At 41.7% G+C, this 17,188-nt stretch overlaps 2 protein-coding genes and 1 non-coding gene across 13 annotated transcripts in view; all 3 read right to left on the reverse strand.

Moving 5' to 3' along the window:
- FBLN5 (fibulin 5) overlaps nt 1–3,830 on the reverse strand; it is a 92,513-nt gene extending 88,683 nt beyond the window's left edge. The window contains exons 1-2 of one of the 3 annotated variants that reach the window (XM_022576260.2): nt 3,747–3,830; nt 187–241 (exon numbers count right to left, since the gene is read on the reverse strand). In XM_022576260.2, coding sequence (XP_022431968.1) covers nt 187–241; nt 3,747–3,763 — 72 coding nt within the window. In that variant the 5' untranslated portion in view covers nt 3,764–3,830. The other 2 variants (XM_022576259.3, XM_089908135.1) reach the window with 2 other exon arrangements.
- A 25-nt stretch (nt 3,831–3,855) lies between these two features.
- TRIP11 (thyroid hormone receptor interactor 11) overlaps nt 3,856–17,188 on the reverse strand; it is a 76,363-nt gene continuing 63,030 nt past the window's right edge. For 6 of the 9 annotated variants that reach the window (XM_089908131.1, XM_089908130.1, XM_089908129.1 and 3 more), the window contains 2 exons: nt 16,591–16,807; nt 6,658–6,815 (listed from right to left, as the gene is read on the reverse strand). In XM_089908131.1, the coding sequence (XP_089764257.1) occupies nt 6,800–6,815; nt 16,591–16,807 (233 nt within the window). In that variant the 3' untranslated portion in view covers nt 6,658–6,799. Of the gene's footprint in view, nt 3,955–6,657; nt 6,816–11,442; nt 16,808–17,188 lie in introns of those variants that run through there. The other 3 variants (XR_016392258.1, XM_022576256.3, XM_022576255.3) reach the window with 3 other exon arrangements.
- Nucleotides 7,882–8,027, reverse strand: LOC115802984 (U4 spliceosomal RNA). The gene has a single exon (XR_004023569.2). It is a non-coding gene; the product is annotated as a U4 spliceosomal RNA (small nuclear RNA).

A 17,188-nucleotide genomic window follows, 5' to 3' on the forward strand; every position in this document is an offset into this window, starting at 1 on the left:
CACCGAGGTCCAGCCCTGCCACTTATATACTATGTCACGGGGGGCAAGTCTCAACTTCCCTGAGCCCCAGCTTTAATCTCTGTACAATGAAGAGCTCGGTTTAGGTAAACAACACAATGCGTGGCTGGACACCCTCGCCCTGGTTTTTAACACACTTCCTGATAAGTAACAAAATAAAAGTCTTACCTGTGCATTCCCAGGACTTGGAAGACAGAGAGCCAGAATGGTCACAGTGAGTATCCTGTGGAGGAGCAAGAAGTCAATATAAATGCTCAGGATGCTCCCAGGACCCAGGTCTGGGGTAACACGTGCCTCTCGCGCTGCCTGTGTGTTTACAATGATGACTTCACCTTGTGCTTGTCTTTGGGCAGGGGGATGGGGGGCGATGCTCCAGAGAGGCCAGGGAAACTCCAGATGCCCCAACCACCCCAAACAGAACCGTGCCCCCTCCACTGGTTTCATATGTTGGGATAATGGGTTCGGTGGCATTTTTATAAATAAAGGGTCTTGCTGCTCCAAAGAACAAATCTAACGCCCACCGCCATGGTATTAACAATGTATTCACCAGCTGCTTGGCCTTTACTCCTGACACAGGGGACCCGCCTGAGTTTTGAATGTCTTCATTCTGAAATGACCACAGTGTGAAGAAGCCGTCGTGCCCTCGGATGATGAGAGGAAAGGAAAGTACAAACGTGAAGCACGTGAGCTCCACGGAACAGAGGTGTCAGGGGGAAGGAACGCACGTGCTCCCAGAGTGCGCCTCACACAGACCCTGATGGAGGAGAGGACGCGGGGACCTGGGCAGCCCCAAGAAGGAGCACAGCTGACACTTAGGAGGAGGTGTCAATAAACTGTGTTTCTGCATAAGCCACCAAGCCCTGAACCTGCGATTTCTACTCTTCATCATTCACAAGCTGCTATCCAACAAAATCGTGGTCGCCAATTAGCTTTAAAGATAAAAAATCAATACCACCTCACATCCAACAGGATGGCTACAACCAAAAAAGCCAAAAGCTGGTGAGGGTGTGGAGAAACTGGAACCCTTGTGCACTGTTGGTGGGAATGTACGTTGGTGCAGCCACTATGGAAAACAGTCTGGAGGTTCCTCAAAAAATTAAAAATGGAACTACTATATGATCCAGCAATCCCACTTCTAGGTATATATACAAAAGAATTGAAAACAAGGTCTCAAAGAGATATTTGTACACCCATGCTCATAGCAGCATTATTCACAATAGCCAAAGGGTGGAAGCAACCCAAGTGTCCATCAACAAATGAATAAACAATGTGTTATATACATGCAATGGAATACTATTCAGCCTTAAAAAGGAAAGCAACTCTGACAAGTGCTACAACATGGATGAACCCTGAGGACATTATGCTAACTGAAATAAGCCAGCCACAAAAAGACAGATACTGTTTGATTCCACTTATATGAAGGACTGACAGCAATCAAAATTATAGACAGAAAGCAGAATGGTGGGTGTCAGGGGCAGGAGGAGGAGGGATTAGGGAGGTGTTTATGGGTATAGGATTTCAATTTTTCAAGATGAAAAGAGTTCTGGAGGTTGACTGAGCAACATTGTGAATGTACTTAACACTACGAACTGGACACTTGAAAATTGTTAAGGTGGTTAAAAAATCTATGCAAATACAGAGCTTTATTTGGTGCTGTTATTATTGAGTTCAACAGGGGTTTATCTGAGTAGTTACTAGCTGTGAGCAGGGACCCTAGGTAGGCAGAAAAAACTACAAAACTATGACCCAGATGCTGCCCTGGAGAGCTGGTGGGGGAGCCACGTGAACCAACAATGTCTATACCCTTTGGTTAGGGCACTGATAGAAATGCCCACTGAGTGCCAGGAGAGCCAGGCTGTGGGTAGGGAATGGAAGGTCAGGGAAGGCTTCCTGGAGGAGGTGATCTCAAAGGCTTCTTCAGTAATTCAGTGGACCTGGCACCTGGTTGGATTTAGTGACCTGTTACTGTCAATGTATACCTTCACTTGACAATCCCTCCCTTCAGAAAAAGAGCGTTCAATAGACTGCAAAACTCACTCAATCCATGACAGAAGGCTCATATGAATCAGCGACGCTGGGGTACTTGGAGGGCCCCAGAATTAAGGTGACATCCAGAGGAAACAGGACTCTAATGTGGTGTTGGGAGAGGCAAGCCCACTTCCTTCATCTAGTCCTCAATCCAAAGAATAAAGACCCTGGAAGCCCACAAGTTTTCCTTTCATCTGAGTGCCTGTGTGAGCCAGATTCTAGAACACTGGAGACAGCTCTGACCTTATAAAGTGCAGAGCCAAATCCCAGGGCTTTTTGATATTCACAACAGCCAGATTTATATCTGGAAGGAATGAAAGAACAATAACAAATTTATTTTCCAGGCTGTATATTATGAATTTCAACGTTTTCCTGTTTCTTCACATGAAGTTTCCTTTCGGTTGGTTATAAAACCCTGTCTCGTTTTTGTTGGAGACAGGACAGGCTGACAACGCAGTGGACTTCAAGACCTAGTGGAAAAGGCATGCTAACCCATTTCTCCCCCTACCCCACCTCCCCTACTCCCTTTGGCTAGAGGGCAATCCTCTTTGGCTAGGGACAGGTCTCCCCTGAGAAAGCCCATCTCAAGCCCGGCCTCCTGCAAGGGCCACAGCTGGGGCCTGGGGGCCAAGTAAGCTCCAGGCTTAACTGAGACGGTTTCCCAAAAATGACATAACATCCAAGCATTGCTGCTCTCACAGCGTCACCCATAGCTGCACTTTGTCATGAAAAACTCTAGAAAACTCCAAAATTAATTAACTATAAGAATTTTGGGGATCCTTTGATGTTCATAACTGGTCCCAGGAACTTTCAAAAGCAGGTGGGTCCACCTATTTTGGGCTCCATCCTCAAGGGGAGGAAAGCTGGGCGGGGGTGGACGTGGGGATGGAGGTGGGGGACCAACTGAATCTCAGGGCTGTCTGTTCAAGAAGTGCTGGTACCCGATCCAGGATGACAGGATTACAGCTTCGTTTTCAGCACACACACACACACACACAGACACACACACACACACACGCACGCACGCACACACACACACACTTTGTCTAAAGCAGCTACGTTTTCAAGAGTGCGCTGGATAAAAACTGCAGATGTAATCTAGATAAAATTCTTTAAGCTTTAACGATCACTTGACTGGAACTTCAATTTCCTTAAGGAATATCAAAATGTTTGCTTACATGCATTTCTGTCTGCAGTCCCCACTTTTCATTGGCTCGAGACTTCTGGGTCGCATGCCCTTTGAGAATCCCACACAGACATAGAGCAAATCCAGCCCCGGGATGTGCAGCTAGCCCGTTCGCTTGTCCAACAGCCGATGCAGCAAAATAATTGCTAGTGAACTAGTAATTGATCTCTCAAATTAAAAAAAAAAACAACTTAAAAAATAATTTAAACGGCACACAAATTTGCTGCCCTTTCAGAAAAGAAAGAAAGAATCAGGCTCTGAGATTTTTGTCGACCTCTGTCGGATGCTGGCTTCTGAAACTGTCTTATAAAATACCCACTCCCAAAAGAAGGCTTCAAGATGGAAATTACAGAGGCGCAGCTTTTTACAATTAACAATATCATTGCATCACTAGCTAATGCCTTTTCCAACATCCTGACACAGCCTGAATCACGGCCATAGCCATTTTCCACCCATCGGGTTTTCAGTAAGGTTTCCAGACCCTGGAGGAAAAAGTCCGGAGCAGAGAACATACCTTTTAAATCCTGGCATGTCCAAGATGCGTGGGCAGGAGAAGCAAGGGGGAAAAGATGGAGAGCTCTCAGCGCGGGACCCTCGGAGCAGTTCCTGAACTTCGGCCTCCTCTGGGCCTGTGGGGCTCGCCGATACTTTTATTCCAGGGGGGACGAGCGAGGCGAGGAGAGGACAAGGGGAGAGCCTGGGTCCTCCGAGCCACTGGAGAGCTGACAGAGAAAGCACCTGGTTTTGCTTAGCCCTCTTCAGTAATTCAGCATTAAACCAATTGGAGGAGGAATGTTAAAAATGAACACTTCATTTTCTAAGTATGTTAAACAATGCAAATGGGGCCTCAGTCTGGACACAGCTGGTTCAGATTACAGCACTCACCAACTGGCTAGACGCCTCACGACAATCTTGGGGCGTCTGCCAGGACCAAGTGCTCAGTGCTGGGAGGAGAGCCCTTTCCCGGGCGGCAGCGCGGCCACACTCGGGCTCCCAGCATCTCTACGGGAGGCGATTGGCGGGCAAGTGCAGGAGGGTGGGGTGGGGGGGGTGGGGCGGCTGGGAGGACCTGTTGACCCTTTACTTCCCACCCGGGGAGGAGGTCCCCAGGCTGGGCGGTCGTGGCTGAGGCGGGGGTGGGGATCCAGAGCATCTGCACTTGGTCGTGGCATTGGGACACCCATGAAAGTTATTCCCCTCTGGGAGAGGAAGAACTTGAACTCATGACAAACACAGCGACAGGGACTAGAGTCTTTTGATTTATTGGGAAACCAGACCCAATGAAGCAGAGGCTTGGGGTAAGCGGCAGGAGACTCACGATTTTCCAGAAGAAGGGGTGGGGAGCCTGAGGGGATGGGAAAGAGGAGGAGGATGGAAATTGGCTGACACTTATTCAGGACGTCAGCTTGTGCAATGCAAACCTTGGGGAGGACACTCTCCCAGGCCCGCCCTCAGGCCCTGATTCTCGGGGGCCTGTTCTTGCTTTAAGAATTGTCCATGGACCGAATCAACATGTTGTACACCTTAAACTTACACAATGTTATATGTCAATGATATCTCAATAAAGCTGGACAAACATTTTTAATTGAAAAAAAAAATGTCCCTTGGCTTGAAAGTGATTTTAACAAGTAACAAGGTGATTTGAAAAGACAAAAGGACAGTCAGGGAAACCAGAATGATGGATAAATAATAATAACAAAAGCTCTTTGGTAAGTCCTTTATATTTGTTGTATTGGTGGTTTCACACTATTTCTTTTTCTTTCTTTCTTTTCCTTTTTTTAAAGCATTAGATCCCTTTTTATCAAATGAAAGCTTACCAAAGACACTATTCTTTAAAAGATGAAAATGGATTGGCAGTAGTCCAGGCCCCTGCTTCCCCACCTGCACCTTCCCTTGGGCTCCACAACACAGCCCTACCTCCAGCTGGGAAAGCACTGGTGAGGTCCTTTCTCCTCATGATAACTCTGTGCAGTAGGAATTATTACCTCCATTGTATTGGAGGGGGTTAAGAGAGGTTAGGTAACTTCCCCATGGTCACACAGCTATTCACTGATTCTGATGAGCCTCCAAAGTCTGCATATTTAGCCTTCTTAAAGGGCATTTTTTTTTTGGTAAGTAAACGGAATCCTACTTATGAAAATACATTCAACGAGAAAGGCAAACTGTTGATAGTTGTTGAAGCTGAGTGTCCATTATACTATTCTATTTACTTTATATGTGTTGTACATTTCCCATAAAAAATACTTTAAAAATATATTATATTTACAAGGTTATTGCTTGCTCCCATTGCTTGGAATAGCAAAAAGAGTATAAAGAGCCTTATCATCCATCAATTAGGCATCGATAGGGTTAAAGTAAGGGACTTCCAAAAATAGACTATTGTGCAACCAATACAAAACAGTGGACGTATAAGAGTACATACTGGATGACACCTTTGATATAGAAGTCAAAATGAGGTAGTGACTGGGAGGGGGCACAAAGGACCTTCTGGGTGCTGGTAATATTCTAATTATTCATCTGGATGCTGGTTCCACAGGGGTGTGTACACTTAAGATTTGTGAAGTCTTATGTATGTTACACTTTATTTTAAAAAAGAAAAAGACTGAAGGAGTTCCTTATGGGCTGGTATTGAAAGACTTGCAATAAATTTTGTAGGTCAAAATTGTAGAATATCGGCAATTTCACATCGATCAAACTAGTACATTAATAAGTGTAACAATAAGTTGTAGAACTGTGTGTAAAGCATGCCACCGTTTGAGAATAATGTATATACACAAGTTCTTGCTTGCATGTGTATAGAGAAGACCTCTCCAGAAGGATACAGGAGAAGCTGTTAGCATTGTTTGCCTCCTAGGAAGGAAATTGGGTAGGCGGCTGGGGAAGAGATGTGAGAGGAGAATTAGCCCTTCCCTGCTCACCTTTTACTATAATTTGAATTGTGTACCATGTACCATATTTTGTATCTATTCAAAATATGAGGTTAATTTAATTTAATAATATACTCTATTTTTGTAGAGCTCTTTGGTGGGGTAAAGAAGAGGGTTTTTTTTTGTTGTTTTAAAAAAATATTTATTTATTATTTATTTGGTTGTGCCGGGTCTTAGTTGCAGCTCGTGGGCTCCTTAGTTGTAGCATGGGCACTCTTAGTTGTGGCATGCATGTGGGATCTAGTTCCCCAACTGGGGATCGAACCCAGGCCCCCCGCATTGGGAGCACAGTCTTAACTACTGTGCCATCAGGGAAGTCCCTAGGAAGAGTTTTAAATGACTTAGTCCATTACTTCACTTATACTATCAACCCTTCTGAAGGATAAGGAGGGAGAGGAAATCAGTATGACTGTTCTCTACATGAGCAAATGGAGAGCCTTGAAAGCAAAACTGTCCAGAGACCCATCTTAGACCAGAGATTGCTCCCACCTTAAAACTGTAGGGTTGGAAGAGGGGAGAGAATAAGAGTTCCAATAAAATTCTGAGTCTTGATTTTGCCACTTACCTGTTGGGTGACCTTGGACAAGTCACTTAACCTCTAGGCATCTCAGTTTCCTCACCTGCAAAATGGAGATGCTATTTACCTCTCAGGGTAGCTGTGGGAATGAAATAAAAGTTAGTTATCCTCGTGATTGTCACTGTGTCTGAATTCCCACCCCTACACACTCCTGTCCCAAATATCTTTAATAACTGGTAAATGATCCACTTCCACGGACGAAACAGCCCCACTCACTGTTGAGCAGGTCAAATTGCTGGAAAAGTTCTGTCATGTATTGAATCCAAACCTGCTTCCCTATGTGGAACTACCTTCCATGGATTCTAATTCTCCCCTCAGCAGCCACGGGCTAGTCCCTCTTCTACGCAACCAACTGCCTTTTCGTGAAAACAGTTCTACCCCTTGACCCAGCTGGTATCCTCTTCCCCAGGTTGAACAACGCCAACCCCAACCCTGCCCCGCCGGTGTCACGTGACCCTTGTGTCTCGTGACCCTGTGGCAGCCTGGTCTGTCTCCTCCTCCCTGGGCTGCATCAGTTCTTGGTTTGCACTGAACTTGCACCAATGAAGCAACTTGGAGTCCACAGGCTGCTTAACACCATCTCCTCCATCCCACGGTTGGGTTGCAAATTCTTTTGAAGGGAGAACAGGTTTTGCATGCATCCCTATTAAATTTTTGTTCATTGCACAAGATCTTTTTCAAGACGAATTCTCCTATCTAAAGTATTAAGTATCACTCCCAGCTTTAACAACTACAGGTATGTTGACCTTGACTTCTGTGACTTTATCAGAGTTATCAATAAAAAATTTACTTGGACAGGCGCTGGAGTGAAGCACTTGGTCCAGGTTGGCACTGATCCACTTCTTTCTTCAACATTTTGGGGCCACTGCTGATTGTCTAATTCAGGGTGCCACCCACTCCACTCAGATCACATTTCCCCAACTTCTCCACAAAGACTGGGTGAGAGGCTTTGTCAACTGTCCTAACATCAAAATGCACGTTTTAATCGCATTCCCGATTTAGCAACTCTGTTTTAAAAAAGAAAATGCGATTTGTGAGCATGAACTACCAAGTGAGTCTGGTTAGTTTCTCAGCACTTCCCTTCCTAAGTGTTTTTTGTTTGTTTTTTGGTTTTTAGTTGCAAAATAAGGATCCCAACCTCTGCCTCTTCTCCCAGCATCAGAATCAAATACAACACAACTAAAGAACGACTTATGACGTGTAAACTGTAGTAGAGGGAAAAGTTTTCAATCAGCAGTAATCGCGCCTCCGATAAACCTCGTTGGCTATGATACTGCCACTGTGCAAAGCGAAATTGCAGTATAAACGTAAGAGGTTATCACCGGCTGAATGGGACTTTCCTGGCTCCAATGAAACTCAGTTTGCTCACAATGCCGTGGGTTGGAAGACAGATGGGCTATTTTTTTTAAAAAAGGTAATGCTTCAAATTGATGGGAAAATTCACAAAATTCGACCTTTAATGATAGATTTTGACGATTAATATTAAATAAATTTTTGACGATTAATATTAAATTTTTTCACTGTCCAAAAATAACTACATTGTAGTGCCTTTCTAGGAGTGAATGCAAAACGCGAAAGGGGACTATGAACTGTCTACGGTTGTGCTGGTGTCTACACACACTCTCTCCTTTGACCCCCCACAATAACTCTGTCAAAGAGGAAACTCTCCATTTGGCAGAGGAAGAAACAGACCCAGAGAGATCAGAGCCACACCGACAATAAACAGTCCAGATTGAAGCCCAAACCGAGCCTATCTGGTTCTGGAGCCCTCATTGCCTCCAGCTGGCCAAGCCTTGCTACGCCTGATTTACAAGGCTGGTTCCCGCCCTTCGTCTTAGCTCCTCAGGAACACTCCAGAACTCCCTGGGCCCTTCCATCATTACCTTCTCTTTCTACTTCCTCAGTACTAATAAAGCTTTTCACTTCTTATATTGTCCAAACTTGGCCCAAAGCAATCCGAAAACTAAAATGGCAGCCAACGCCGAAGAACGGTATCAGGCAGAAGCTCCACTCCACAGGTCCTCCCACCCTAGAAGACGGGAAATTGTTGTCCTGATGCCCTAGCGGCTTCCACTGTCCTCCTCCCTCCATCAGGCCTCTCAGTGAGTATGTGTCAGTTACCACCTAGTCCCGCTTTAACCCTCTGAAATCTCACGATGTCCCCACCAGTCACCCAAGATGGTGCTAAGTTTCCTAGTGATCTCATGGCCAAATACAATGCCCTTTACTCCATTCTAACTGTTCCTTTGTCTCTTTGAAGTGTTTGACCATTGATGACTCATCTTCTCTCTTGTGTCCATGACTGTTACCTTGTTTTTCCCCATGTGTCTGACTACATTTTCTCCAGCCCCTCCCCCAACCCCCACTGTTTCTCTTCCTCCCTGATAACCAGAGTCCCCCAGAGTTAGAGCCAGCCTTTCTTTTTCATGTGGTTTTTGGTTTGGGGTTTTGAAGAGTGGTGGTTTGTGGTTTCTTCTTTTAATAGTAATAGCTCAACAGTTATGTTTGATGGCGAAATGATGTATGTTCTCACTACGTTCTGTTGGTTGGTGGTTAGGGCTAACTAGTATGGCAGCTGTCTCTTTAAGGTACCAGAGATTCAAGCTCCTTCCATCTTGTTGCTTGGCAGTCTCTAGACCTTCCTCTACCTAGTCCAAAATGGCACACCACAACCACACCCACAATTCAGGAGGCAGGACAGAAATTGACAGCTACACCTAGCTGCAAGGGATGCTGGGAGATGTAGTCTATGTTCTGAGAGATCATGAACCTACTTACCTAAAAATCTGGAGTTCACTTACTCTGAAAGCAGAGAATGGACATCAGAGGACAAGCAGCAACCTCTGCTAGAACCCTTAGGAGCATCAATTTCATGCTCAATTTCTCTTTCTTTTCCCATCTTTATTTCCATAGTGAGGATATTTCTCCATTGCCATTTATGTTGCAAATAGTTTCCTCAGTTTGTCTTTTGCCTTTTAATTTTGTTCACAACATTTTTGGAAACACACAGTTTTCATTTTTATGTATTTAGATGACTTAATCCCATCCTTCAAGGTTTCTGCCTTCATTGTCATGCTTATGTTAAACATATAATGACCTTTAAAAATATTGGTTCTCGGAGACGCTTATGGGGATATATGTATACGTATAGCTGATTCACTTTGTTATACAGAAGAAACTAACACAACATTGTAAAGCAATTATACTCCAATAAAGACGTTAAAAACTATATATATATATATATATATATATATATATATATATATATATATATATATATAGGTTCTGTTTCTCTGGAGAAGCCTGACAAATACAGGACCCTAAGCAAGTTTTTAACCTTGCTGGGCTTCAGGTTGTCAGCTATAAAATGGGAGCAAAAATATATCATGGTGTTGTAACAGAGACAATATTCATAAAGCACCTAGCAGGTGTCAAGACACAGTAGGCTCTCAGCAAAGGTTAGCGTGCTCTCTCTCTCTCTCTCTCTCTCTCTCTATCATGAGGCACTGACTGGTCAACAGTGCAAGTAGGTGTGCATAAGCCAAGGAAGGGCATAACATTGGTCAATTACCAGAGCCCCCAAATGGTTGTTTTTGACCATTTTAGTTTTTTTTTTTTGTTTTTTTTGTGGTACGCGGGCCTCTCACTGTTGTGGCCTCTCCCGTTGTGGACGCGCAGCTCAGCGGCCATGGCTCACGGGCCTAGCCTCTCCGCGGCATGTGGGATCTTCCCGGACCGGGGCACGAATCCGTGTCCCCTGCATCGGCAGGCGGACTCTCAACCACTGCGCCACCAGGGAAGCCCTGACCATTTTAGTTTTATACTTGTGTTTTGTAGGGAGGATTGACTGACCTCTTCACACTGCCCTGGCCGGAGGTCCCTCATAATATCCTTATTGTCTATTCTTAAATGTTTAGAACATTTCACATATACACACACACAAATTAAAGGATGGTGGCAGGGGTAAATACTTTTCACCCGCTAAAACTAATGTCTGAAGGGAAAAAAATAAAAGTGAAAAGACTTATAAAAATGGAAGTATTAATATCTCAAGTAGCAATTTTGTGGAGAATTGATGTTTACCATCATCAATATGTTTCAACACAGGAGCTACAGTTGGCAAGTGCAGTCGTAAAGGAAGCAACACAGTTTGAACGCCTATATTCAGGCTACTCTAGTAGTAAATCTGCATGAGGCCCTGCAAATGCCTTAGAGAGATGACTTTGAAATGATTCCAAAATTTTCCAAAGACTGTGCATTCCATATAAGTTTTCAAAAATAAAAAATTAACTCGTTAGTCTACAACTTGTAACTTTATTACCATCATTCCCTTTTTATTTGAGGAGAGTGCCTGAAAATCCCTTTTATAAAGGGACTAATGTGTTAGCTCCCATATAACACCGTGGTTCTTTAAATACAGCTAAACGGAAGGAGCTGCTAGGAAACCTGAGCAAACTTATGTTGCTTTCTTTCCAACTCTTTTTTTTAAATGAAATCATGATTCCCTTCACCACCTGGGATTGCCCTTGCCCTCTGGGAAATCTATGCACTTTAAATACACACCCATTTACCCATGGGTCCATAAGGGCTTGAGACTGATTCACCATTGTTGGAGGAAACCTCCTCACAATATAATGTCTTTCAACATCTAAAATGTATTATATTTTACAAAGTAGAATAATGTATCTTACATTCTTAACAGTCCAAGTATATCTAGAAAACTTTACCCAGCTCCTAAGTTACATTAAGTTCACAAATATTTTCAATCACTGAGATTTAATTTTTGAGGGTCAGAAATAGTTCACTGAAGCCTAAGAATATTTGAGGTGAAAAGGAGAGTACTCTTGTAAAATAAAGTCACAGCTGAAAATGATCACGGTTATAACATCATTATAGGGCAAATTATTAATTTCTTAACCCGAGAAGGGCTAAAAGACGGATACACAGTAATAGCCAAGGCAGAAAACCAACTAAGGGTTCAAATATTTGCCTTAAGTGATCCATTTATTAACATTCTTAAATTTTTCTCTATCTCCAAAACAAATATTGTTGTAATTATAATGGATTAATAATTTACTGGATGTATTAAATTATGATAATAACATGCTGTAAAACTTTCAGATATATCATATATTCACATGACCTAAATTCCAAGGACAGGAAAACAAGGTTCAGGTTAGTAATAATTTGTATTCCACTAGAACTGGTTAGAGCAAGAACTGTTTTTTACCTGACATTTACTTTGCTAGCTTGCTCCCTTCTAGGGTGCGCCAGTGGTACTTCCTTTGAGATGTGCTTAACCACCACGCCCCCCATCTGTCTGTCAGGCCTAAGTCAGGGCCCTCAGGCACTTGGCACGTGCCCACGAGCACTGCTCTAGTACCTGGACAAGCGTCTGTCTCTCCCATTTGACTGAATCCCTCAAGCCTCAGACCCTCCTCTCCCTCATCTGTAGGAGATAAAGCTCCTTGCCAACCTCACAGAAGAAAATTTGCAGTTTTCTTGCTACCCGCATGTCCCCTTTCTTCCATCACTCCCGTCCTGGTAGGAGTCCTCCCTGAGGCCAATCCCCCCATCTGTGTTCAGACTCTATCAGCTCCCCCCTCAGGAACTCTTCTCTCCACTCTTCAGCCTCCATCTAAATGTGTCCTTCGCACAAGCATTCACACCTGCTCAAGTCTCCCAGCGTGCAAGTGCCTCCACCCCACTCTCCTCTCCTACTATCCCCTTTCCCCTTCACAACCTGATTTCTCAGAAGAGATGCCTATAAACACCATCACCACTTGCTCAGCACCTACTCGACCTACTTAACATGTTTTTTACTCCCACCATTCCACCGACACTTCTCTAGGTCACAGCCAACAACTTCCTGAGCCAGTTCCTAAATCCAACTGATTCTTCTTAAAACTCAGCCCACCAGAGCGGCAAGAACTTCAGGCGTTTGACCTCTCCTTACCTTTTTGAAATAACACTTGGATTCAGTAACACCCCCATCCCTGACATTCTTATCTACTTTTTGGCAGTAATTACCACAACTTCTAATATCTGTGTAGAACTATAGACTTTATAAAGCATTTCCACAAGTGGTACATTTATTCATTTAATAAATATTATGAATGAATGGGTCATTTCATCCCTATAACCCATAAGTTTAATAGATGTGTGTTATTTCAGAGACAAGAAAAATCAGTCCCATAGTCAAAGTAATTTTGTTAAAGGTCACACAGAAAGGTTCAAAATCTGTACTCCAATCCATCTCTCAAATTTAAAACCCATGTTCCTTCCAATCCTACCACATGAACAGTTAAAAATATACAAGTTCCACATCTAAGAAAAAATGAATACATAACTGATTATTTTGCAGAAAAACCAAGAGCCCAATGATGCATAGTATCACCTCTGGAGAAAAAAAAGAGCTGGCTAAAACCTCTCAGATCCTCTTTTCACACATAATCTTGAGCATCTATTAAATCGCTCATAGTTAACATTTCCAAGGCTCAAACAGTATCCTAACAGACATCCGGTGAACACTTGAAGATATCAGCTTCAGTAGTTCATCAACTTCTGCTATAAACAACATGTGTAAGTCATTTCTCCCCCTTCTAAAGAAAAAGTCAGCAGCTGTTTGCTAAAAAGTTTTTTTTTTTATTGTGGATGAAGACATTGCCAACTTACATATATCATTTTTATTTGGAGTAGTTTTTTTGCCTTGCAGTGCTCCTGAGAAATTCAGAAATGCATTGACTTTAGCTCTATAAAACACAACCCAATATTAAGGCTGGGCTGTAAATATCCCACTAGATATTTCCCTAAAAGTCAAAAGACAAATTATAAGTTTTAAGTAGAGAAACCTTAATAAGTTAAAAAGTAAAGACTGGCAAATAATCACAAATGTCAGATCATTAAAAGTACCATTATTTTTTCCATAGGAATATATAAATGTTATACTTAACTTGATATTTAAAAAACGAAAGATAAATTTTTGTTAATGGAAGATGTTTTAAATAGTTTGATATATGAAAAACTTCATTAGCCTTAAAAATCAAATTTAAATGCCTTAAGTTTGACACATAATAGCTCTTTATCAATAATTCTTATTATCTCTTGTCCCTGAAGCATAGTTTTTTTTTTCCACCTACTGACTGGAAAAGTATTTTGACTTTTTCCCCCTTTCAATTACCCATTAAAAGGTTACAATAAACTAGAGGCTTTACTTGAGGGGGATATTTAGTATTTAGTTGGATGGTTTTAAGAAAGTCATTCCTTTTTCCCCCATGTTTTTGTCACTTAGTTTTGGTTTTGTTTTTTTCTTTCAACTCAATAATGGCAGGAACTAAAAACTCAACCATGAGATACAGTATTATACTAAAATCAAATCCAATGACTGGATGAATTTTCTACTACAATATAGCAGCTGAAAACCATTAGGAATGCTGTGAAAAACTGTGGCAGCTACGGAAAAATTCAACCACAAATTTTAGTAAGTTTATAGAGAAGTAAACAGCAAAATTACTGTAGTTAAAATACTGCAGTAAAATTAGTGTTAGCAATGTCCAACTGCTAACATTAGAAATACAAGCTTCTTCACTGTGTGGTTCCTAAGAAGATTCTTTGAGCAGGTGTTTCATCTCTGACTCATCTTAGTGTCAGAAAAGCAGATGAGTTATGCCTGGTTTAGATCAACAAACACTTAGTATGCACATCAGTGACCTATAGTTTCGATGAAGATACGACTGAAACATTAGGTACTACAGCTTTAGGATGAGGTCACGTACTTTTTAAAATAGCAGCCATGTAAGGTCATGTTGGGATGTTTAGATATGCAATCCACCCATAACAGCTTTCCAACTTATGTTAAACTATGGGGTAATGGGGGGGATAGGCTGTTTGGAGCAGGGAAGGAAATACTGAAAATGTCATAAAAGGCATTTAAAATATGATGACATGCTACTTATACCCACCATGCATCTCCTTTTCAAATTAAAAGAGGGAATTTTTTTCTATATTTCTTCAAAATGAAGGATCATGTTGTCTTTTTTTTTTTTTTTTAACTTAGAAACTTTTATTTCGGATGCTCCACACTGAAAGAAAAATTCAGTGGCAAGCAGCAAATAATTTAGGATGGTCAGTGAAAGTATCTTTGAAAGGACCTTATAAAACCTAAGAGTAATAATTTCGTAGAGAAACAATAATGGGCAAACCGGACAGGAGACAGTTGGATAGTTCTAATAAAGCACTTGTATGACAACTTCCTTTAAAGTATGCTAAATAAAGAATGGCAATATAAATAAGTTAGCAAAGGAGACAGGGGATGTTCTGAAGCAGCGATGTCTAAGTTACTAGATTTTTCAGAAAAACAAGTTTTATCCATCAACACATAAAGACTTCCAATCCTCTAAATACAGTACAAAGTATACAGTTAATCACAGCAAAATTTACAAACAACCAAATTTAGCCCTGGTCAGAGCCAGGCCTATTTACATATTTGGATTAGTATCGTTTTCACCTTTCCTTATTATACAGATGTTTCTATTTTAAAGGCATATCGAAATTTACAAAATTTGCAAAGAAATGTCTTTAAATGTACAACTTCAACAACTAATACAAACGTGAATGTCCCGACGTAATTAAATTCCAAGTCAGGAATTTTATGAGGGGTTTATAAAAAAATTAAAGGAATACTCCCTTACCGCTAAGTTCCAAACACCTGGTGCTGGTGTCGTTGAAGTGATTTCACTACCCTCAGTGACTGTGAGGATGAGAATGGATGACTCCAAGGTGGCCGTACCTCTCATGTCAATACCTCAGATAGAGGCAGGAGGTGTCACTTCTAGTGATATTGCTAATTATAGTTATGTAAATGCAGCTGTAGAATTTAACACTTAGATGAAAGCTGCGAGTAGGTGTGTAGAAACAGTTTTAAGATGCTATCTTTAAAGAGACACCTTAGCTCTTAAAACTAAACCATATGTTCACAGTATGTACTCAACAGTAAAGAGGAACAAGTTTCCAATATATTCAGCGACTTAGAAGGATCTCAAGGGAATTATGCTGAGTGAAAAAAGCCAGTCTCAAAAGGTTACATACTGTAGGATTCCACCGAATGGCACTCTTGAAATGACAAAATTACAGAGAAGGAGCGTAGTGAGGGGTTTCCAGAGGTTAAGGAGACGGTAGGGAAGGAGGTGGCTATGATTGTGAAAGGGGAGCACAAGGGGTCCTTGACGAAACTGTTCTCTGTCTCTGCACTGTCATCACATGAATCTACACACGAGATGAAACTGCATAGTACCAAATACACACACCTTCCACCTGAGGACACCTGTGACCTCCCAGGGACAGCCTTGTTCTTAACCTGTCTACTCCACGTCCTCTTAAAGATGATCAATATATACTTTAGATCAATTTTTGCACTACGCAGATAAGCCACCACTATTTTCTTCTTCCCTCTTTTTGGTAAATCTGTTGATTATCTTTAAAAGATAAACTACATGTCTCTAGCTTCAATGAGCTTGAAAAGGAAATAAAGAGCTGATATATAGCTACTAGTGTTTTCGTCTTTTAATTTTTCTTATTTTTGTAAATTAAAATTAAAAGAGCGAATGTTTCTAGCTTAAGTTAGGTCAAATCAGACAGGGAAAAAAAGGAGATAATATAGCAAACACTTCCTCCTTTAACACCTGCAATTTCTAGAAGCATTGAGAATACTGCTATTAAATTTAGATAAAGTATAACTGTGAACAAATACATGACTTTTTCCAAAAGGCCACTTTGTGATAAACTACATATACATAGTGTTCACGGGTTTTTTTTAAAGTGCTATATATGTCATCTCTGGCTTGAGAATCACCTACTGCTTCAAAAGGTCTTTCAACACAACTCCGGCGCTGTTGTCAGGTAACACTGGCAAAGGCGTAAATGTGGGCAGTACGTCTGAGATGGGTTTCAAAAGGAGATGCCCAGGCCCTCCAGGTCCAAGTCCAGCTGGGTTAATGAGAGGCACAGCCGCAGAGCGGGGAGCTAGGAACGGATTCACATCTGTTCTTCTACCAGACCTGGGTTCGGTTGTATCTAAATGACAAAATATGAATGATTTAATCTCCCATATGCTATTTGGTCACTGTTATACATGTGTTTTAGGTTCCTAGATTTGGCCCCCAAATAAATTTAGTTCATATGCTGCCGGGTTCTGGATCGGATAAACAGGTCTATGAAACACAGAAGGTGAAAGAGGATAAGGCAATAAATAGAGAAAGAAATGGAAGTGAGAAATATTTGTATGTAGAGCTAATACTTTATTAAACACATGAGTATTGTTGTCTTATACTTGATACCAGTTATATAACTGATTAACATCATTTACTATAACAACAGTTTTTTAAAAGATGTTTTCTATGTAACCAGGCAAACTCTTATCTAACCACCTGAAAGATGGGAGGACTTTAGAACTTG

The sequence above is a fragment of the Delphinapterus leucas genome, chromosome 2 (genome assembly GCF_059928025.1).
Source record: "Delphinapterus leucas isolate spDelLeu-1000000601 "Yukka" chromosome 2, BTC_Dleu_Yukka2, whole genome shotgun sequence".
In the NCBI taxonomy this organism is placed as follows: Eukaryota; Metazoa; Chordata; class Mammalia; order Artiodactyla; family Monodontidae; genus Delphinapterus; species Delphinapterus leucas.